Source organism: Heterodontus francisci, chromosome 27, assembly GCF_036365525.1.
Source record: "Heterodontus francisci isolate sHetFra1 chromosome 27, sHetFra1.hap1, whole genome shotgun sequence".
NCBI lineage: Eukaryota > Metazoa > Chordata > Chondrichthyes > Heterodontiformes > Heterodontidae > Heterodontus > Heterodontus francisci.
In genome coordinates, this window is record NC_090397.1 from 52,852,045 (window position 1) to 52,874,668 (window position 22,624).

The window sequence follows — 22,624 nt, forward strand, 5'->3', positions numbered from 1 at the left end:
TGGGCAACATGACCCACCCAACACAGTTGGCTTTGCAGGAGGATGGCCTCGATGCTGGTGATGTTGGCTGTTTCCAGGACTTCAGTGTTTGTGATGCAGTCCTGCCAGCGGATCTTGAGGATGCTGCGGAGGTAGCTCTGCTAGAAGCGCTCTAGAAAGCAATGTCTACGCTCTCCTGGTCCACAGTCAGTCAGACCTGCAACGTATAACAACATGTTTTTCCGTGGAGGCACAACTCTTCGGACTAAAAATCAGTTTAAAAAAAACAGAAGACCTGTATCAGCCTGCACCCCAAGAAGAATAGAGACCACCAAGCATTGTCATCAAGAGAACTGAGCCGAATGCCATCAAGCAATTTACCTATTTGGGGAGCATCATCTTGTTTAAAGGAACCATGAACAAGGAAGTGGACATTAGGCTTTCAAAAGCAAACAGTACATTCGGCAGACTCTACAAACGAGTGTGGAGCAATCACAGCCTCAGAGCACAGACCAAACTCAAAGTGGACCAAGTCATAGTCCTCATCACCCTTCTGTATGGCACCGAGTCATGTGTCCTATACCGCCGTCATGTCGTACCCTATCAAGGACCTTTTGAAAGTCCATGTATATTACATTCACTACATTACATTTGTCTGCTCATTCTGTTACTTCTTCAAAGAATTTAGTAAGTTGGTCAAACATGAGTTCCGCTTTTGAAATCCATGCACTATGTTTGTATTTTCTAGATGTCTTTCTATTGCATCTTTGAGTAAAGATTCCAATATATTTCCTACCACTGACATTAAGCTAACTGGTCTGTTCTTTCCTGAATTTGTTCTATCTCCCTTTTTGACGAAAGGAATAGCATGAGCTGTCCACCTGTCTTTCAGCACTAGATATATATATAACCCTCTTAGCTTAGTAGAGTCACCAAAAACAAATAATTGGACACCTCTGGATTTGAAACAAATCCTTAAGATTGGCAGACCCCTCAATACCCAAAAAGTAATTGAAGTCATTGAAACTGCAGTGAATATTTAGCTTAGTGGACATCCTGCCCCAACATTCAAAAAGTAATTGTCAAATAATGAGAGAGAATAAAAAGAACATACAAGAATTTGTAGTAACAGGAAAAAAACAGTCAGACTCAGTGTGATTTACACATATTGTCATGAAGACCTCCATCTACCAAGAATGAGGCATATTCATTTCATCATATGAACATTAATTTTAAATTTGCTGGAGTGAAGAAATGACTTGTTTAAGGAGATCACCAGACATTTGGCTGGAGAACATTTGCTCACTAAGAGACAGTGCTTGGAGAGACAAAAGAACTGCTCACTGATTCAATTAACAGAGATTGGTCTGGACAATGGTGATCTACATCTTGCCCCCCACCGAGAACTTTGAAATCCACAAACTACAGGAGTGGTTGTTCCCAAATAAGGGGTTAGTCACATGACTAACCTGCTGGCCATCTTGAAGTTTGGAATTGTGCTCACAGGACAGTTTGAAGACAGACTGCAGATTGCAAATGAACCTGGAACAAGAGAGCCTCTCTCCTGGCTGGCTCTCTCTCGCTTTCTCACAACTCTCCGAACCCACCGAAGTTGCTTAAACCTCAAGAGAGAAAAGACTCCTACATTGAAACAAGTGAAAGCGTACACTGGGCTCCAACGAACAGCAAGACTTACTGCCAACCAAAGACTCCACATTGAACTCAAAGGACTAAATACATCCAGCTATTGCCTCAAACTTTTCCCCTTTATTCTTTCTACTTTTTCTGTCTCTATCTACGTGTGTGTTTATCACGTATGCATGCCAGCGTGGTCGCGTCGCATATTCGTAGTCGTTAACCGAATTAGAGTTTAAGATTACTAAACTTCCACCTTTCTTGTTTAAATCTAAGAAAACCAGTTTGATTGATTTCTTTGCCTTACAATTGGAAAGCAGTGAACAAGGATTCACTGAGGGGGAGCTAAAAACACAGTGTTTTAAAAATTAAACCTTGTACGGTTAAACCAGGCAAAGGGTGAGAGTGAATCCCTAGACCCCTTTCTCACCTGGTCATAACATAAATTTGGGGGCTAGCATCCTGGATTTGGCCCAGAGACAAACAGGAAATTGGAAGTGGCAAGCCAAATTGATCCCAATCAAAAAAGAGAAAACACACAGATTTTCTTGTGGTTGTGTGTGCGAGAATACTAACATGTCAGCGAAGGAAGCCAGTAGCTCCCCAAGCCAGGGTGAAGTAACTTGGGTAATATAAAAGCAAAATACTGCAGATGCTGGAAATCTGAAATAAAAACGAGAAATGCTGGAAATACTCAGCAGGTCTGGCAGCATCTGTGGATAGAGAAGGAGAGTTAACATTCCAGGTTAGTGATCCTTCATCGAAAGAAAGGTTCTGGCCAAGTAACTTGGGATATGGTAAAAGCACTGTCCATGGAAGAGTTGAGAAAAATGGCTGAGCAGTGTGGAATCACTGCCCATGCCTAGGCTAAAATATCTGAAGTCCTAAGACTAGTGGCTAACCATTTTTCCCTTGAATCTGAAGAAGCAGAAACAGGGTTCGAAATAGAGTCTGGCAGGGTTTGATAGCAAAGATACAATTGGAACAGAGGAAACTTGAATTAGAAGACAGAGAAAGAGAAAGAGAGAGACAGGAGAGAGAAAAAGAAAGAATCTTCCAGAAGGAACGTGAAGAAAAAGAAAGACAGGAGAAAGAAAGAGAGAGACAGGAGAGAGAAAGAGAAAGGACCTTCCAGAAAGAATGCGAAGAGAGAACTGAGGTGACTTCAGTTAACGAGGGGGTGACAGAGTAACCCCAGTGAAAGCATGGCCAATATGGAGGAGTGTAATTCAGGGCTGGGTACAGAATTGTTAAAACTTTTCCAACTGATCCCAAAATTTAATGAGGGAGACGTGGAAGCCTTTTTTGTGTCTTTTGAAAAACTGGCAAGGCAGTTAAAGTGGCCAGCTGAGGCTTTGACTCTCCTGCTACAAAGCAAGCTAACCGGAAAAGCCCGTGAGGTTTATTCCATGTTGCCAGATGAGAGTTCATCCAGTTATGAACTGACAAAAAAAATGCTATCCTCAGGGCATATGAGTTAGTACCAGAAGCCTATCGCCAAATGTTTAGAACCCTCAAGAAGCAAGCTAATCAAGCTTACCTGGAGTTTGAGAGAAATAAGCAGCTGGCTTTTGACCAGTGGCTGAGGGCTCTTAAAGTACAGCTCAGCTGTGAAAATCTTAGAGTGGTAATTTTGCTAGAGGAATTTAAAAACTCTCTCCCACTCTCCATAAAGACACAAGTAGAGGAACAGAAAGTTCATAGAGCCCGGCAGGCAGTGGTTGTGGCCGATGAGTTTTCTCTCATTTATAAGTCGGTTCTCCAGGGGAAAAACCTTTCCTAATCACCCCCACAAATCCGAAAAGGACAAAGAGTGGGAAGGTGATTGAAACCCAAGCAGTCCTGGGAGGGAAAGAAAAGCAGGAGACACAGGGGGCCCTCCTCCAGCCAAAAAAGAAGGTGCTATAAGTAGGAGTAAGACCTGGAGACCTGTGTGCTTCCATTGTAATAAAGCAGGGCATCTAAGAGGTGATGGCTGGAAACTAAAAGGAAAACCTTTAGGGTTAATCAGGGCTGACCCGCTCAGTGAAGGAGAAGGGACCCTGATGGAAAGCACAGCGGAACAAGCAGTGGCTTTAACTGCAGTAAGAGTGAGACCCAGGAAGCTTACGGCTGCAAGTGCAGGAGAATTCAAGAGGATTCCTGAATGTTATCAGGGTTTTGTGTCTAAAGGGAGAGTAACCCCATACCCCTCGAGTGGGGCAAGCAAGCCCATAGTAATTCTCAGGGACACAGGGGCCACTAGATCCCTTTTGCTGGGAAAAGGCCTGACCTTTCCCCAGAGAGTGCAATAAACACCAGAATGGCGGTGAATGGTATTGGAGGGCAGTGTATACTTGTACGTTTATACTGGGTGCACTTGGAATGCAACCTAGTTTCGGGACCGGTGACCATAGGGATTATCCCTAGTTTGCCTGTGGACGGGGTTGACCTAATCCTTGGTAATGATCTGGCGGGGACGAAGGTGGTATCTTCCCCAGTAGTGAAAGAGAGACCGCAGGAGGTCAGAGAGACAGGGCAGTAGCAGGAGATGGTCCGCTGCAGTTTCCCTGAATGCATAGTGAATCAGGCCATGATCAAACCAGCTCCCCCAGAAGAGACTGAATTAGCCCTGCCAGCAGATGACCATGAGGTCTGTCTGTCTGAGACTTTCTTTGGAAAGTTAGAAGACCCAGGAAATGAATTAAATGGATCTTCCCTAGTTGAGGCTCGGCGAGCTGACCCAGTATCGAGAGAATTAGCACAAGCTGCCCAATCTGAAATTGAAGCAGAGGGAGTCCCTAATTGCTACTATTTAAAGGTGCAGGTACTGATGAGGAAATGGAGTTCTCCTCACAGACCTGAGAGCAAGGAGTGGAGAGTGGTTCATCAGTTAGTGGTGCCACAGAGGTACCAGAGAGAACTATCAAGAATGGCCCATGAGATTACAGTGGCTGTACATGTCGGTATATGAAAAACCAAAGCCCGCATAAGACAGCAGTTTGTCTGGGCAAAACTCCGCACAATGATGTGGTGGAGTGCTGTAGGAGTTGCCACGTGTGCCAGGTTAAGCAGAAACCCCAACCTACAGTGAAATCTGCACCCTTAAGTCCTGTATCAGTGTTTGGTGAACCCTCCAGCAGAGGGCTGGTGAACTGTAAGGAACCCCTGCCGAGATCAAAAGGGGACAGGCATGCACAAGGCTGGCAACAGGTTAGAGAGAAAAGGGGAAAAAGGGACCAAAAGGACAGGTTAAAGGAAGTCCGGGAGGAATCCCAAATGGAAACCCCTACTGTCCGGTCAGCCAACCCTGAAATATTTTTAAAGTTAGACCCCACATACTCCAATGTAAATGCAGACGCTAGAAGCACCCCACCAGAGTTGCTAAGAGCATTTACAGGAACCTGCAAAGAAAGTCCTCAAGAGGGCAGAGAAACAGTGAAGGTGATGCCTCACCTAGCTGAAGTGCAGCAGGGGAGTACAGTAGAATCTGGACAAATACCTGAAAGCAGGAGTGTCCCAGAGGATACTGGGAAGATTAGCGAGCAATCCCACAGTCAGGAGAAAAGGGAACCAACCATCCCCCAAGGTGAAAATCCCTTGCATGACTCATCAAAGCACTGAAAGAGAGTTCAGAATAGAACCGCCATTTGCCGACGCCCATGAGAAGAACTCCCACTTAGGGCTAATTAAATCTAACCCTCCCCCTGCAGACCTCAACAAGAACAAAGACACCCTAGGCAGTCATGGAAATGTGCAAAGTGAAAATCTTCTCCAAAAACCACATGTTTATTGGGATGCCAGAAAGGCAGTTTAAAGCAGCACTGCTGCCAAGAAAAGACAGGCTCTAACAACTGTTAGGATTTCTGAATCAACGAGAGAGATGCATGTGTGTTTTCCTGTACTTATCTTCTCTCTAGCCCCTTTTAATGAAATGCTCTTTTAAAAAATCGCATTTCATTCCACTGGGTGTGGAGGTGTCGCGAAGACCTCCACCTACCAAGAATGAGGCATATTAATTTTGTCATATGAACATTAATTTTAAACTGTTGCTAGAGTGAAGAATTGACTCGTTTAAAGAGATCACCAGACATTTGGCTGGAGAACATTTGCATACTAAGAGACAGTCACTGATTCAATTAACAGAGATTGGTCTGGGCAATCGTGATCCGCATCTTGTCAGTATAAGAGACAGCACTACACCCCCCACTGAAAACTTTGAAATCCACAAACTGTAGGAGCAGTTGTTCCCAAATAAGGGGTTAAGTCACATGACTAACCCACTGGCCAACTTGGAGTTTGGAATTGTGCTCACAGGACAGTTTGAAGACAGACTGCAGATTTCAGCTGAACCTGGAACAAGAGAGCCTCTCTCCTGGCTGGCTGTCTCTCACTTTCTCACAAGTCTCCGGACCCACTGACGTCCGTTAAACCTCAAGAGAGAAAAGACTCCTACATTGAAACAGCAAGAACAGCAAGACTTACCGGCAGCCAAAGACTCCACATTGAACTCAAAAGACTGTAAATACACCCAGCTATTGCCTCAAACTTTTCCCCTTTATTCTTTCTACTTTTTCTGTCTCTATCTACATGTGTGTTTATCACGTATGCTTGCCAGCATGGTTGTGTCGCGTATTCGTAGTTGTTAACCAAATTAGAGTTTAAGATTAATAAACTTCCACCTTGTTTAAATCTAAGAAAACCTGTCTGATTGATTTCTTTGCCTTACAATTGGAAAGCAGTGAACAAGGATTCACTGAGGGGTAGCTAAAAACACAGTGTTTTAAAAATTAAACCCTGTTACAGTTAAACCAGGCAAAGGCTGAGAGGGAATCTCTAGATCTCTTTCTCACCTTGTCGTAACAGTATCAAGACATTTCTTTAGCTTCTGATAGCTCCTTATAGTATAAACACAGTGCTGCATTTCTGTATTTATAATATACACACAGTGCTGTATCCTACTGTGTTTGTAATATTCACATGGTGCTGTATTTCTGTATTTATAGTATGCACGTGGTGCTATATCCCACTGTGTTTACAATATACACATGGTGCTGTGTCTCTGTATGTATAATATAGATACAGTGCTGTATTTCTGTATTTATAATGTATACATAGTGCAGTATTTATAATATACATTTGGTACTGTAGCACAGTATTTATAAGATCCACATAGTGCTGTATTTCTGTATTTATAATATACGTATGCAGCTGTATTTATGTATAACACATGCATAATGCTGTAGCCCATTGTGTTTATAATATGTGCATGGTGCCTACCTCGCAAAGTTCAGCATATATGAATGGTGCTATTTCCTTGTATTTATAATCTATGCATGACCTTGAGACCCCTTTTCTTGAAGTATATGAAACTGACCTACTCTTTCCTTTCAAGGAGAGCTGTGCGAGGGTCCTTCTATTCAGAGGAGCGAACAAAGAAATTAAGAATTACAACAGCCAGTCCGCATTCCAGGTAAGGATGTGCACAATTACTGCATCCTACTATGGCTAAGGTTTGTGACTCTTAGGCTCTTTTTTAAAATAAGCTTTTCCTCGAGCTTTACTCCAACTTTGCTCCACATTATCTCTATAATACAATGCAGGGTAGTAATAATCATTACAGCTTAGTATTCTCTGTGTGAGTCAATGCAGGAGTTTATGGCTTGTTATAGCTTTGTTATTTATATCTGTGCTAGTTAATACAAGACTATAATGTTCCCTACAGCACATACTTCCTGTGTAATAAGTGTAGGAGAGTAACATTCACTACTACTCAGTATTCTTTATGTAACACGATGTAGGAGATTCATAATTATTTCAGCTCAGTATTCTCTGTAATAGTGTTGCAGATAATAATATGGCTCAATATTTTCTATGTAATACAACAAAGAAGCATAATGTCAAGGGGAGGTGGTTCGACTCTCTCTTGTTGGAGATGGCCATTGCCTGGCACTTGTGTGGCACAAATGTTACTTGCCACTTATCAGCCCAAGCCTGACTGTTGTCCAGGTCTTGCTGCAAGCAGACACGGACTGCTTCATTATCTGAGGAGTTGTGAATGGAACTGTACACTGTGCAATTGTCAGTAAACATTCTTCCTTCTGAGCTTATGGTGGGGGGAAGATCATTGATGAAGCAGCTGAAAGTGGTTGGGCCTAGGACACTACTCTGAGGCACTCCTGCAGCAGTGTTCTGGGGTTGAGATGATTGGCCTCCAACAACCATAACTATCTTCCTTTGTGCTTGGTATGACTACAGCCAGTGGAGACTTTTTCCTCTGATTCCCTTGACTTCTATTTTACTGGGGATCCTTGATGTCAAACTTGGTCAAATGCTGCCTTGATGTCAAGGGCAGTCACTCTCACTTCACCTCTGGAATTCAGCTCTTTTGTCCATGTTTGGACCAAGACTGTAATGAGGTTGGGAGCTGAGAGGTACTGGCAAAACCCAAACTGAAGATCGGTGAGCAGGTTATTGGTGAGTGAGCGGTACTTGATGGCACTGTTGATGATTGAGAATAGACTGATGGAACAGTTATTGGCCACATTGGATTTGCCCTGCTTTTTGTGGGCAGTATATACGTGGGCAGTTTTGCACATTGTCATGGAGATACTAGTGTTGTAGCTGTACTGAAACAGCTTGGCTTGGGGTGTGGCTAGTTCTGGAGCACAAACCTTCAGTACTACAGCTGGGATGTTGTCAGGGCTCATAGCCTTTGCTGTATCCAGGCCATTAGCACTTCTTGATATCACATGGAGTGAATCGAATTGGCTGAAGACTGGCTTCTGTGATGGCATGAACCTCAGGAAGAGGCTGAGATGAATTATATACACGGCACTCATTGAGAATGGGAATGTTGATGGAGCCTCCACCTCCTGTTAGTTTTCTAACTGTCCACCTGCATTGATGGCTGGATATGGCAGGACTGCAGAGCATTGATCTGACCAGTTGGATGCACACTGTCGTCTGATTTATTTAGTCTTGTACTGGAAGCAGTCGTGAACCTAGAACTAAAAGATGATATAGGAGGATTCTCCTTAAGTGGCATGAATTTAAATATGCAACCTTATATTTGCTAACATTTACCTTCTCATGGGTAATTTTAATCTGCATGTTGACTGGATAAATCAGATTGGCAGAGGTAACATGGAAGACAAATTTGTAGAGTGCATCATAGATTGTTAGTTAGAGCAATACATTGCAGAACCTACCCAGGCACAGGCTATTTTAGATCTAGTAATGTGTAATGAGGTAGGATTAATAAGAGATATTGTAGTTAAGGATCTGCTAGGGGGTAGCGATCACAACACGGTAGAATTTCAAATTCAATTTGAGGGCGAGCAACTCGGGTCTCAAACCAGTGTCCTCAACTTAAACAAGGGCAATTACAGAGGTATGAGGGAAGGGTTGTCTAAAGCGGGCTCGTAAAATAGACTAAGGGGAAGGTCAGTGGATGAGCAGTGGCAGTCATTTAAGCAGATATTTCATAATGTTCAGCAAAAATTTATCCAGGTCAAAAAGAAGGACTTGATGAGAATGATGAACTACCCGTGGTTAACAAAAGTAGTCAAGGAGAGTATCCAATCAAAAACTGAGGCATACCAAGCAGCGAAATCTAGTGGTAGGCCAGAGGATTGGGAATTTTTTTAGGAACCAGCAGCGGATGACTAAAAAGCTAATAAAGAGGGAGTAAATTGATTATGAAAGTAAATTGGCAAGGAATAGAAAACAAACAGCAAGAGCTTCTACAGATATATCAAAAGAGAGTAGCTAAAGTGAGCATGGGACCCTTGGAGGATGCGAGGGGAGAATTAATAACAGGGAACAAGGAAATGGCAGATAATTTAAACCAATATTTTGCATCGGTCTTCACGGTGGAGGACACTATAAACATCTCACAGATATCAGATAAGCAAGGAGCTAATGGGAAGAAAGATCTTGTAACAGTCTCTATCACGAGGGACAAAGTATTTGACAAACTAATGGGACTAAAGGCAGACATCTCGCCAGGACCTGATGGCCTGCATCCAAAGGTTTTAAAGAAAGTGGCTGCAGAGATAGTGGAGGCATTGGTCAAAATATTCCAGAGCTCACTGAATTCCGGGAGGGTCCCAGCAGATTGGAAAACCGCTAATGTAACGCCCCTGTTCAAAAAGGGAGGGAGACAAAAAGCAAGAAACTATAGGCCAGTCAGCTTAACATTGGTCGTTGGGAAAATGCTGGAGTCCATTATTAAGAAGAAATACCAGGACATTTAGAAAAGCTTAACGCAATCAGAGTCAACATGGTTTTGCAAAAGGGAAATCATGTTTGACAAATTTGCTAGAGTTCTTTGAGGATATAACAAACAGAGTTGTTAAAGAGGAATCGGTAGATGTAGTGTATTTGGATTTCCAGAAGTCATTCGTTAAGGTGCCACATTAAAGATTATTGCACAATATAGGAGCTCATGGGTAATGTATTAGCATGGATTGAGGATTGGTTAACTCACAGAAGACAGAGAGTCAGGATTAATGGGTCTTTTACAGGTTGGAAAGACGTAACTAGTGGAGTGCCACAAGGATCAGTCCTAGGGCCTCAATTATTTACTATCTATATTAATGACTTCGAGAGGGGGCAGAGTGTAATATATCCAGATTTGCCGATGATACAGAAATATGTGGGAGGGCATGTTGTGATGAGGACATGAGGAATCTGCAAGGGGATATAGATAGGTTGAGTGAGTGGGCAAAAACTTGGCAGATGGAGTTTAATGTAGGAAAGTGTGAGGTCATGCACTTTGGTAAGAAGAATCAAAAGGCAGACTCTTATTTAAATGGAGAGAGACTCCAAAAAAGTGCAGTCCAGAGGGATCTGGGTGTTCTTGTGCATGAAATACAAAAAGGTAGCATGCAGGTGCAGCAAGTAATTAAGAAGGCAAATGGAATTTTGGCCTTTATTGCTAGGGGGTTGGAGTTTTAAAATAGGGAAGTCTTGTTACAACTGTACAGGGTGTTGGTGAGGCCGCACCTGGAGTACTGTGTACAATTTCGACCCCGTATTTAAGAAAGGATATACTAGCATTGGAGGCAGTTCAAAAGAGATTCACTAGGCTGATTCCTGGGATTAAGGGATTGACTAGCAAGAACAGCTAAACAGGTTAGGCCTTTATTCATCAGAGTTTAGAAGAATGAGGGGTGATCTTATTGTAATGTACAAGATTCTGAGGGGGCTTGACAGGGTAGATGTTGAGAAGATGTTTCCACTAGTGGGGGAATCTCGAACTAGGGGACATAGTTACAGAATAAGGGGACACTCATTTAAAACTGAGATGTGAAGGAATTTCTTCTCTCAGAGGGTAGTGAATGTCTGGAATTCTCTACCCCAGAGAGTTGTGGAGGCTAGATCACTAAAAGTATTTAACGAGGAGGTAGATAGATTTTTAAAATATCAGGGAGTTGAGGGCTATGAGGAGCTGGCACAAAAGAGGAGTTGAGGTCTAGGGCAGATCAACCACGATCTTATTGAATGGCGGGGCAGGATGATTCTGGGCAACAAGTGTGATGTGAATGAGAAAAGGCAGTTGTCAAAAGAGCAAGGAGAGAAGTTAGTGATAGATTATGAGATTAAGTTCCTGGAGACCAGTGCAAAATCCAGCTTGAATGTTGAAGAGCGCCAAGGTCTATGTGCAGTAACTGCTGGAGCGTTAGAGTGATGAATGCTTCTTTCGAACAATAGCTTTATGCAGACTTGATATGGGCTACTCCTGCTCCTATTTCTTATGTTCTTATGTTCTCATAGCTGTCAATATCACCCCCTCCTCAAAAAACAAACCCTTGACCTTACTGTCCTTGCAAACTACAGCCCCATCTCCAAACTCCTTTGCTCTCCAAAGTCCTTGAATATGTTGTTGCCTCCCAAATCTGTGCCCACCTTTCCTGGAACTCCATGTTTGAATCACTCCAATCAGGTTTCTGCCCCACCACTGTACCAAAATGGCTCTTACCAAAGTCACAAATGGCATCCTGTGTGACTGTGACTAAGGTAAACTATCCCTTCTTGTCCTTCTTGACCTGTCTGCAGATTTTGTCACCATCCTCCTCCAACGCCTCTACAGGTGGGACAGCACTCACCGGATTCCTTTCTTATCTAGCTAATCGTAGCCAGACTATCACCTGAAATGGCTTCTCTTCCTATTCCCGTATGTCCTCCTATTCCTCAATCACATGCTGCACAGCGTCAATTTTCACATGTACGCTGACGATTCCAGCTCTACTTCACCATCACCTATCTCCACTCTTCCAGTGTTGCTAAACTATCAGACTACTTGTTTGACATCCAGTAATGGATGAACAGAAATTTCCTCCGATTAAATATTGGGAAGACAGAACCCATTGTCTTCGGTCCCCGCTATAAACTCTGTTCCCTGACTACTGAATTCATTCCTCTTCCTGGCAACTGTCTGAGGCTGAACCAGACTGTTGCAACCTTGGTGCCATATCTGACCCTGAGATGAGCTACCAACCACACATCTGTGCCAACACTAAGTCCTCCAATTTCCACTTCCATAATATCACCCAATTCCTCCCGTCTCAGCTCATCTGTTCCCGCAACCCTCATCCATGCCTTTGTTACCACTAGACTTGACTATTGCAATACATTCCTGGCTGGCCTCCCACATTCTATCCTTTGTAAACTTGAGGTCATCCAAAATTCTGCTGTCCATATCCCTACTCACACCAAATCCTGTTCAACCAGCACCCTAGTGCTCACTGACCTACATCAACCTCCCCTGGCTTGATAGCAATGGTAGAGTGAGGGGTGTGAGGTTACAGATTGTGGTTGAATACAATTTTGCTGCTGCTGATGGCCAACAGCGCCTCGTGGATGCCCAGTTTTGAGTTGCTAGATCTGTTCTGTGTCTATCCCATTTAGCATGGTGGTATTGCCACACAACATAATGGAGAGCGTCCTCAGAGTGAAGATGGGTCTTTGTCTCCACAAGGAGTGTACATTGGTTACGCCTACTAGTGCTGTCTTGGATAGATGCATCTGTGACAGGTAGATTTGTGAGGACAAGGTCAAGTAGGTTTTTCTCCTCTTTTGGTTCTCTCATTACCTGATGCTGGCCCAGTCTGGCAAATATGTCCTCAGGACTCGGCCAACTCAGTCAGTGGTTTTGCTACCGAGTCACTCTTGGTGATGGACACTGAAGTCCCTCACCCAGAGTACATTCTGTACTCTTGCTACCCTCAGTGCTTCTTCCAAGTGAAGTTCAACATGGAGGAGCACTGATTCATCAGCTGAGGGAGGGCGGTAGGTGGTAATCAGCAGGAGTTCTCCTTGCCTATGTTTGACCTGGTACCAGCCAGAAAGACCTGCATGTGGCTCATTCAGGAAGTTAAAGATAGTATTAAATTAAAAGAAAAAGCTTACAATGTTTCAAAAAAAGAGTCGCAAGTCTGAGGATTGGGAATATTTTAGAAACTAGCAAAGGGAGGGCCACCAAAAAGTTGATAAAAAAAAGAAAAATTAGAATATGAGAGTAAACTAGCCAGTAACATAAAAACAGATTGTAAGAGCTTTTATAGGTATATCAAAAGGAAGAGAGTAACTAAAGTAAACATTGGTCCCTTGGCAGCAGAGACATGAGAAATTATCATGGGGAATGAGGAAATAGCAGAGGCATTAAACAAATAGTTTGTGGCTGTATTCACAGTAGAAGACACAAGTTCCATACCAGAAATAGACAGTAACCTAAGTGCTAAAAAGAGTGAGAAAATTAAGGAAGTTCCTATCAGCAGAGAAGAAGTATTGGAGAAACTTAAGGAACTAAAATCTGACAGATCTCCAGGACCTGATGACCTACACCCTAAAGAGATAGCTGCAGATATAGTGGATGCGCTAGCTATGATTTTCCAAAATTCCTTAGACTCGGGAACGGCCCCAACAGATTGGAAATTGGCAAATGTTACACCGCTTTTCAAGAAAGGAGGGAGAGAGAGAACAGGGAACTATAGGCCAGTTAGCCTAACATCAGTCATTGGGAAACTGCTGGAAGCTATTATTAAGGAAGTCTTTTTAGTTCTTTAAGTTTCTCCAATACTTTTTCTCTGCTGATATGAATTTCTTTAATTTCCTCACTCTTTTTAGCCCTAAGGTTACTGTCTATTTCTGGTATGGACTTAGAAAAGCACAGTATGTTTAAAACAAGTCAGCATGGTTTTACTAAAGGTAAATCCTGTTTGATAAATTTATTAGAGTTTTTTGAGGATATATCTAGTAGGGTAGATAAAGGGAACCAGTAAATGTAGTATACCTGGATTTTCTAAAGGCATTCGATAAGGTGCCACACAAAAGATTAATTGGCAAGATAAGGGTTCATGGAGTTGGGGGTAATATATTAGTGTGGATAGATGATTGGTTAACAGACAGGAAGCAAAGAGAGGGCATAAACGGGGCATTTTCAAGTTGGCAGGCAGTGAATAGTGGAATACCGCAAGGATCAGTGCTGGGGCCTCAGCTATTTACAAACTATATCAATGACTTACTTGAAGAGACAGAGAGTAATATATCTAAGTTTGCTGATGATACAAAGGTAGGTGGAAAGGTAAGCTGTGGGGAGGACACAGAGATGCTGCAAAGAGATATAGAGAGGTTAAGTGAGTGGGCAACAAGAAGGCAGATAGAGTATAATGTAAGGAAGTGTGAAGTTATGCACTTTGGTCATAAGAATAGAAAAGCAGAATATTTTTTAAAAGGAATGCAACTTGTAAATGTCGATGTTCAAATCGACTTGGATGTACTACAAGGAATGCAAAAAGTTAACATGCAGGTACAACAAGCAATTAGGAAGGCAAATGGCATGTTGGCCTTATTGCAAGGGGATTGGAGTACAGGAATAAGGAAATATTGCTACAATTGTACAGGGTTTTGGTGTGATCACATCTGGAATACTGTGTGCAGTTTTGGTCTCCACATTTAAGAAAGGATATACTTGCATTGGAGGCAGTGCAGCGAAGGTTCACTAGATTGGTCCCTGGGATGAGGGGGTTGTCCTATGATGAGACACTAGGTAAATTGGGCCTGTATTCTCTGGGGTTTAGAAGAATGAGAGGTGATCTCGTTGAAACATATAAGATTCTAAAGAGGCTGGATAGGTTAGACACTGAGAGATTATTTCTGCTGTTCGGAGAATCTAAAACACGGGGGCACAGTCTCAGGATAAGGGGCGGATCATTTAGGACTGAGATGAGGAGAAATTACTTCACTCAAAGGGTTCTGAATCTTTTGAATTCTCTACCCCAGAGGGTTGTGGATGATCTATCATTGGATACATTTAAGGCTTGAATAGACAGATCTTTGGTCTTTCAGGGAATCAAGGGATATGGCGAGTGGGCAGGAAAGTGGAGTTGAATCCTCAGATCATCCATAATCGTTTTGAATGGCGGAGCAGGCTCAATGGGCCATATGATCTACACCTGCTCCTATTTCTTTGTCCTTTTGTCTTTTATTAGCCATCATGGGGTAGAGAGTCAATGTTGAGGGGCCACACCCTCCCAACTATATACCGCTGTGCTACCACCTCTTGTGGATCTGTCTTGACGGTGGGACAGGACATACCCAGGAATGTTGATGGCGGCGTCTGGGGCATTTGGGAAATTAAGCAGGATATGAAAAGTTAAACAAAAACAAGAAATGCTGGAATCACTCAGCAGGTCTGGCAGCATCTGTGGAAAGAGAAGCAGAGTTAACGTTTCGGGTCAGTGACCCTTCTTCGGAAGGGTTATTTATGAAAAGTTAAAGCTATTTTGTCAAAAAACAAAAGTAAATGTTTACCATTCAAACCAAATAAGTTCCCCAAACAAAATTTGGCCGTATTCTACATCGCCCGCCTGCACCACCAACTGCACCCCCCGCTCCCCCGCCCCGCCACCCCTCTTCAACTATATATGGTTGAATATGCCATCCCAGTAACTCAGTAGCCATTGAGACCCACAGGGAATTTAACTAACTCAATCATCAAAAAGCCAACAAACATCTTATGATGGTATTATTTACAGTCAGTGCTGGCACACTCAGTCCTACTTTCTACACAGTTACTGCTGAGGCACTCAGAGTCGCTGTATACATAGTCAATGCTGGGGCAGTCAGTCCTGTTATACATACAGTCAGTGTTGGGCCAGCCGGTCGTGTTATACATACAGTCAGTACTGGGACAGTCAGTCCTGTTATACGTACTGTCAGTCGTGTTATACTTGCAGTCAGTACTGGAACAGTCAATCCTGTTAGACACACAGTCAGTGTTGGGACAGTCAGTGTTGTTATTAACATAGTCAGTGCAGGGATAATTGACTAATTATGTACATAATTAGTACTGAAACAATTATCCCGAGTGGGGGGCAGGGTGATAGCGGGTATCGAATGCCCAATCTACAGAACAGATAGGAATGTCTGATTTCAATGAAGATGCCTGATTATCATTTAACTTAGGGGTTTCATGAATCCAGTGTGTGGGACTCGGCGTGAAGCGGTCCAGCATAATGCAATTTCCCATCACTTATGTAAAGGCCCGGTTTAAAGATGAAACTGAGGAAGAGTAAGTTGCAGCAGTTCACAGGACCTCTGACTTTTACTCTGGACTCCCTCATATTCCCCAATTATTGCCAGGACATATCTCTCCTAATCTTTCTATGTAGCCAGGCCTATGTAACTTAAATTTCCCTGTGTCCATTCACCATATCCCACAATTCCACCCACCCAGCTCCTCACCATATCCCACATCTCAACCCACCCACCTTTTACTGGGCTCCAGGTGGCAGTCTAGGAAGCGGGGGTGCCAGTAAAATGCTGGGGACCCACATCAGGACGGTTCCTCAATGCAGTCCCACTGCTGAGGAAGTTTCCTAACAGCGGGAATGGCAGTGGCTCAGCTGTCCGCTGACCAGAGCCAGGTGGCCAATTTAACCAATTAAAGGCCCAACTGAGGGCCATCTTCCTGAGCTGCTGGTATTTTTCTGGCAGTGAAGCAGCCCCCCACTGCATGGGGAAGCTGTCAGCTGCATGGAGGCGGCCGCCCGGCGAGGCCATTGGAGCCAAAAGCCAAAAGAAGGGGGCCGGCAGTGGCTGCCCCACATTCTCAATGTGCCACTGGAGCGGGTAGCCCCTCCGAATGCCAGGGCCTGCCTGCTTGCCCCTGGCAGAAAAATGAAGTGTCTTTCCCCCTGAGAGGGCGCCTCAAGATGGATGTGCCCTTCGTTATCCTTGCTTCTTCAGCAGCAGCCACCTCTCTCGAATGCACTACTGAGGCTTCTGAGCTGCTGGCCCGCTGATTCAGCCAGCAGCATGGAGTGGCCCTGCAGCAGAATTAAAAGGTTGCCTCTGGAAAGATTGCCACTGAGGTCTCGCTGCCCGCAGGCTTGGGACCCGCATATAGTCCTGACATCGGGACTTACCCTCTTCTGAAAAAATCCTGGCCCATATCCCTCAACTCCACCCACCCACTTCCTCAGCATATCCTTCAACCCTATCCACCCACCTCCTCGCGTATCAGTCAAACCTACCCACCCACCTCCTCAACATATCCCTCACCCCGACCTACCCAACTTCTCACATATCCCTCAACACCACCTACCCAACTCTTCATTATATTCTTCAATCACACTTACCCACATCAAGCACACATCTCACCATATCCGTAAACTCTTTTTCCCTCCAGAAACATATCTAATTGTTTCTTGACTCAATTTAACTGTTTACTTATTTCCCCTTCCCTGATAACTTATATTTTAACTTGATTTCCTTTACCTTCCCTTCTTATTCCTAACTCCCTTATATTTGTAACTTCGTGTTCCCCTCCACTAACTGGGATTTGAACCCTCAACGCAGGGGAAAGTTTCTTAGACTAATTTTGTCAGTGTCCTTCGGGGAGCTTTCATTAGATCACTTTGAAGTCTTCTGTCTTGCAAAGGAAGCTGATATTATTATTGTGCTCTTGACCATCGTGCACCTCAAGCCCAAGCTGGAGCTGGACAGCCTGGCTGTGGAATATTTAGCATCAGAGACTAATGCTAGCCTCCTATCAGCCTGCAAATATTGCAACTGCTCAATAATGAAGACAAACTGTCTATTACGTAATCAGTTATTAAGTGTTCACAGTTAATTTACACTAAAAGCATCACATTAATACATAGAGTTAGTGTCAGAAACAGAGCGGAGGAGGGGACTAGACTGCAAAATACTAACTCTTGATTCTGACTTGATTATGCTTCTCTTGTACTTGTCTGTCTCTCTGATTTAATGCTGCGAGTTCTGCTGAAAATTAATTAAATCACAGACAGTTTTATTTAGTAAAAACATCTTCATGACTACAAACCTTCCAGGCTGCTTCTCCTGGCTGTGATTTATGTTTTTTAAATATCAGAGCAGCAGATGAGAAGAGGTTTAACATTTTTGGTTAAAATAAGGACACAAGGCCTGATCAAGAGCTGGGGCTTGTAAGCAATGTTTACAGTTGCTGTGTGAAATGGAACAGGGATTGATTGATAGCTACAGTATTGTCGTAGAAACATGTTCCTGTTCAGAGGTGGGAGTTGGAGCCTGTTGGAGTGCTTGCTTGTCATGGTGCTGGGGGAAGGTCTCACATTATCCTCAAGTATGGAATTGAGGTCTTGTGTTGCCCTGGTGATGCCGAGTGAGCATTTTTATCTAAAATGTAACATGGTGTTGGCTTCTTTCTTACTTTCACTGTACATAAGCAGTTAAAAAAGAGTTTTGCTCACAGAAAACATACCTTAGTTTATTCTGACAAAGGTTGTAATTCCTCAGTTTGGCTTAGCAGGGTGTTTGAGGCAGAGGTCAATCAACTCAATTCAAATACAAACATCATGTTGCATTTTATTCAGTGAGATGTTTTGGATAGGCAGCTGTTTTGAAATTTAATAGTTCCTTCGATTTGTTTGACCCTGGTCATTTTTTGGGAAGTATTTCTTAACCTGTCTTGTTAAATGTCTGTCTGAAGGCTTTGGAGAAAGATTGTCAGGCCAAATAGCTTCTGTGGATGAAGAGAGACAAAGAACCAGCACATATGAATGCATAATAGTTTTGTGCTGCAGTCATGTCTATTTTTCCGACTTTCTCAAAAATATAGTTGAGCTTTACAACTACTGTAAAATCTATCTGTGTTATTGCTATATTTATTTTTTCTTACTGTTTAATGGATCTGTTGCCAGTTTAAGGCTAAGTCACAGCTTGGTGTTGTTTACTTTGCCACCTCCTAAAAACGAGGAGGGTAAGTGATCAACCGAATCAACCAAAATAAAGTGGTGGATTCTCTGTTCAACCAATGGACACACAACAAAATTAGCTCAATATCTGTGTGAGATAAAGCCCTATGAGAACATAGGGAGAAAGGGGTCATCTGTGGGAGGTGTCTGAATTGATGAATCCAAAAGAAAGTCTAGAGATTTAAAAAATCAGTGAGTCAGTAACCAGAAGACATCAAATTAAGATCATCACCAGAAGAGCAAAGGGAGAGGGTAAGATAAATTCTTTAAGGTGAGAGTTGTTGGGACATGGAACCCAACAATAGTTAATCAAGGAACCAAGAGTCCTGCAACAATTAAAGTAGAAAATGCTAGTCCAGCAACGACTAAATGAGAGAACACTAACCCATCAGGAGTTAATCTGGAGAGCACTAACCCAACAGTGTTTAAACTAAAGAGCACTTACATAGCAAGGCTGAGATTAGAGAACACCAACCCAGTGAAGGTTAGAGAGCACCGAGCCACAAAGCGTTAAAATAGTGATCGCCAACTGAGTGAGGGTTAAGCAAGGGAGCGCCCAAGCAAGGCTTAAATTAGAGAGCACTAACCTATCAAGGGTTAAACTAGGGAGCACTAACCTGGCATTAATGATACTAGAGAATGCTAACCAAGAGAAGATTAAACCAGAAAATGCCAACCCAGCAAGGATTCAGATAGAGAATGCTAATCCAGTTAGAGCACCACCCAAGTGAGTTAAACTAAAGAGCACCAACCCAGTGAGGATTAAACTAGAGTACAGTAACCTAGCAAGGGTTAAACTAGAGAGCACTAGCCTAATGAGGTTTAAACTGGAGAACAGTAACCTAGCGAGGCTTAAACTAGACAACAGTAATCTAGAAAAAGTTTAACTAGAGAGCACTAACCTAACATGGTTTTAACTGGACAACAGTAACCTAGCAAGAGTTAAACTAGAGAGCAGTAACATAGCGAGGGTTAAATTAGAGAACACCAACCCAGTGAGGGTCAAATTAGAGAACACTAACCCAGAGGGTTAAAATAGAGAGCATGAATCCAGTGAGAATTAAATAAGAGAACCGCACCCCAGCAAGGGTTACATTAGACAGCAACAACCCAGTGAGGGTTAAGTGAGAGAATTCCAGCCCAGCAAGGGTTAAACTACAGAATACCAGCCAAGTGAGGGTTAAACTAGTGAAAGCCAATCCAACAAGGGTTAAATTAGAGAACACCAACCCAGCGAGGGTTAAATTAATGAAAGCCAAACCAGCAGTGGTTGTTATAAAGCACCTACCCTGTGAGGGTTAACCTAGACAGCAAAAATCCAATGAGGGTTAAACTAGAGAGCACCAACCCAGCGAGGGTTAAACTAGAGAGCACCAACCCAGCGAGGGTTAAACTAGAGAACACCAGTCCAGCAAGGATTAAACTCGAGAACAGTAAACCAGCGAGGGTTACATTAAAGAACACCAGCCCAGTGAGAGTTGAGATAAGTGCTAATCCTGCGAGGAAAAACTAGAATACTCCAACCCATCGAGGGTTAAAATAGAGAACATCAACCGAACACAGGATAAACCAGGGTGCACCAACCCTACAACAGAACATGAACCCTATGAAGGTTAAACTAAAGAGTCTCAACTTAACAACGGTTCACCTAAAGAACACTAAGCACACAACAGTTAATCTAAAATACGTTAATCCAGCAAGGGTTAAAATAAAGAGCACAAACCCAAAGAGTAAATTGGAAGACCAGCCTAGCAAAGGTTTCCTCCATTTCCTCTCCAGTCCTTGAACGCGTTGTCACCTCCCAAATCCATGCCCATCTTTCTCAAAACTCCATGTTTGAATCCTTCCAATCAGGTTTTCGCCTCTGTCACAGCACCAAAACGACTCTTATCAAAGTCACAAATGAGATTCAATGGCCAGGAGTGGGCTGGTGATTGGGGGAGGTTGTAAAATTGAGTTGGAGGCAGGTGGGGGTGCTGTTCCTGTCGCCTTACTGCCCCTGCTGCAATTTACCAGGGGTGGCAGGAGCGAAAAACGGCCCGCCCAAACGAGGCCCAACAGGGCTCTTAAGTGGCCAATTAGCTACCACTTAAGGGCCTCCTCCCATTGCCACTGATATTTTACCAGCAACTGGCGGGCGCCTTCTTGTGGGCTGGGGAGGGGCCCTCCTGATAAGGCACCCTGTGCCCCACAGAGGGCCACTATCCCCGAAGCCCCAACCACCCGCACTGAAATAAAGATCCTCCCCCTCCCAACTGACCTTCCTTGCCTCACAAGGGCCGGGCCAATTGTCCCCAGTGAGGCCTCAAAACGTACCTCTGTTCCGGGGTTAACATCCACGATCTGACTGTTGGCTGGTGCAGTCCCAGCAGTGGCTAACGCTCACGGTGGCGCGGCTGGGATTGAGAGCTGCTGGCCCACTGATTGGCTGGCAGCTCTTGGAGGTGAGACTTCCTGCCTCAGAGAGGTAGAAGTGCCGCCCAAGTCCAATTAAGGGCCTGGGGAGCATAAAATCCTGGTGTGGCTTCCCAGGCCCAGCGCAGGCGGGCTTGCCCCCGACTTTTTGGACAGCCTCCCACTCAACATAAAATTCTGGCCTGTGTGACTGTGATAATGTAAACGATCCCTCCTCATTCTTCTCAAGTTGTCCGCAGCTTTTGACATGGTTGACCATAATATCCTCCTCCAATGCCTCTGCACTGTCATCCAGCAGGGTAGGAACATTTGCATTTGCAACAATCTTCAGTGAGAAGTGCCGAGTTGATGATCCATCTCGGCCTCCTCCTGAAGTCCCCAGCATCACAGATGCCAGACTTCAGCCAATTCGATTTACTCCGCGTGATATCAAGAAACGACTGAAGGCACTGGATACTGCAAAAGCTATGGGCCCTGACAATATTCCGGTAATAGTACTGAAGACCTGTGCTCCAGAACTTGCCGCGCCCCTAGCCAAGCTGTTCCAGTACAGCTACAACACGGCATCTACCCTGCAATGTGGAAAATTGCCCAGGTATGTCCTGTACACAAAAAGCAGGACAAGTCCAACCCGGCCAATTACCGCCCCATCAGCCTACTCTCAATCATCAGTAAAGTGATGGAAGGTGTCATCAACAGTGCCATCAAGCAGCACTTGCTTAGCAATAACCTGCTTAGTGACGCTCAGTTTGGGTTCCGCCAGGGCCACTCAGCTCCTGACCTCATTACAGCCTTGGTTCAAATATGGACAAAAGAGCTAAACTCAAGAGGTGAGGTGAGAGTGACTGCCCTTGACATCAAGGCAGCATTTGCCCGAGTATGGCATCAAGGAGCCCTAGCAAAACTGAGGTCAATGGGAATCAGGGGGCAAACCCTCTGCTGGCTTGAGTCTTACCTAGCGCAAAGGAAGATGGTTGTGGTTGTTGGAGGTCAATCATCTGAGCTCCAAGACATCACTGCAGGACTTCCTCAGGGTAGTGTCCTAGGCCCAACCATCTTCAGCTGCTTCATCAATGACCTTCCTTCAATCATAGGGTCAGAAGTGGGGATGTTCGCAGATGATTTCACAATGTTCCACACCATTCATGACTCCTCAGATACTGAAGCAGTCCATATAGAAATGCAGAAAGACCTGGACAATATCCAGGCTTGGGCTGATAAGTGGCAAGTAACATTCGCGCCACACAAGTGCCAGGCAATGACCATCTCCAACAAGAGAGAATCTAACCATCTCCCCTTGACATTCAATGGCATTACCATCGCTGAATCCCCCACTATCAACATCCTAGGGG

At 43.9% G+C, this 22,624-nt stretch overlaps 1 protein-coding gene across 15 annotated transcripts in view; it reads left to right on the forward strand.

Moving 5' to 3' along the window:
* The window catches only part of shank3a (SH3 and multiple ankyrin repeat domains 3a), a 1,286,992-nt gene that overhangs the window by 515,932 nt on the left and 748,436 nt on the right, over positions 1–22,624 (forward strand). For all 15 annotated transcript variants that reach the window (XR_010977672.1, XR_010977671.1, XR_010977670.1 and 12 more), the window contains one exon: positions 6,989–7,066. Coding sequence is in view for 12 of the 15 variants with exons in the window: in XM_068059355.1 (XP_067915456.1) it covers positions 6,989–7,066 (78 nt within the window). In the remaining 3 variants the exon portion in view is untranslated. The remainder of the gene's footprint in view (positions 1–6,988; positions 7,067–22,624) is intronic.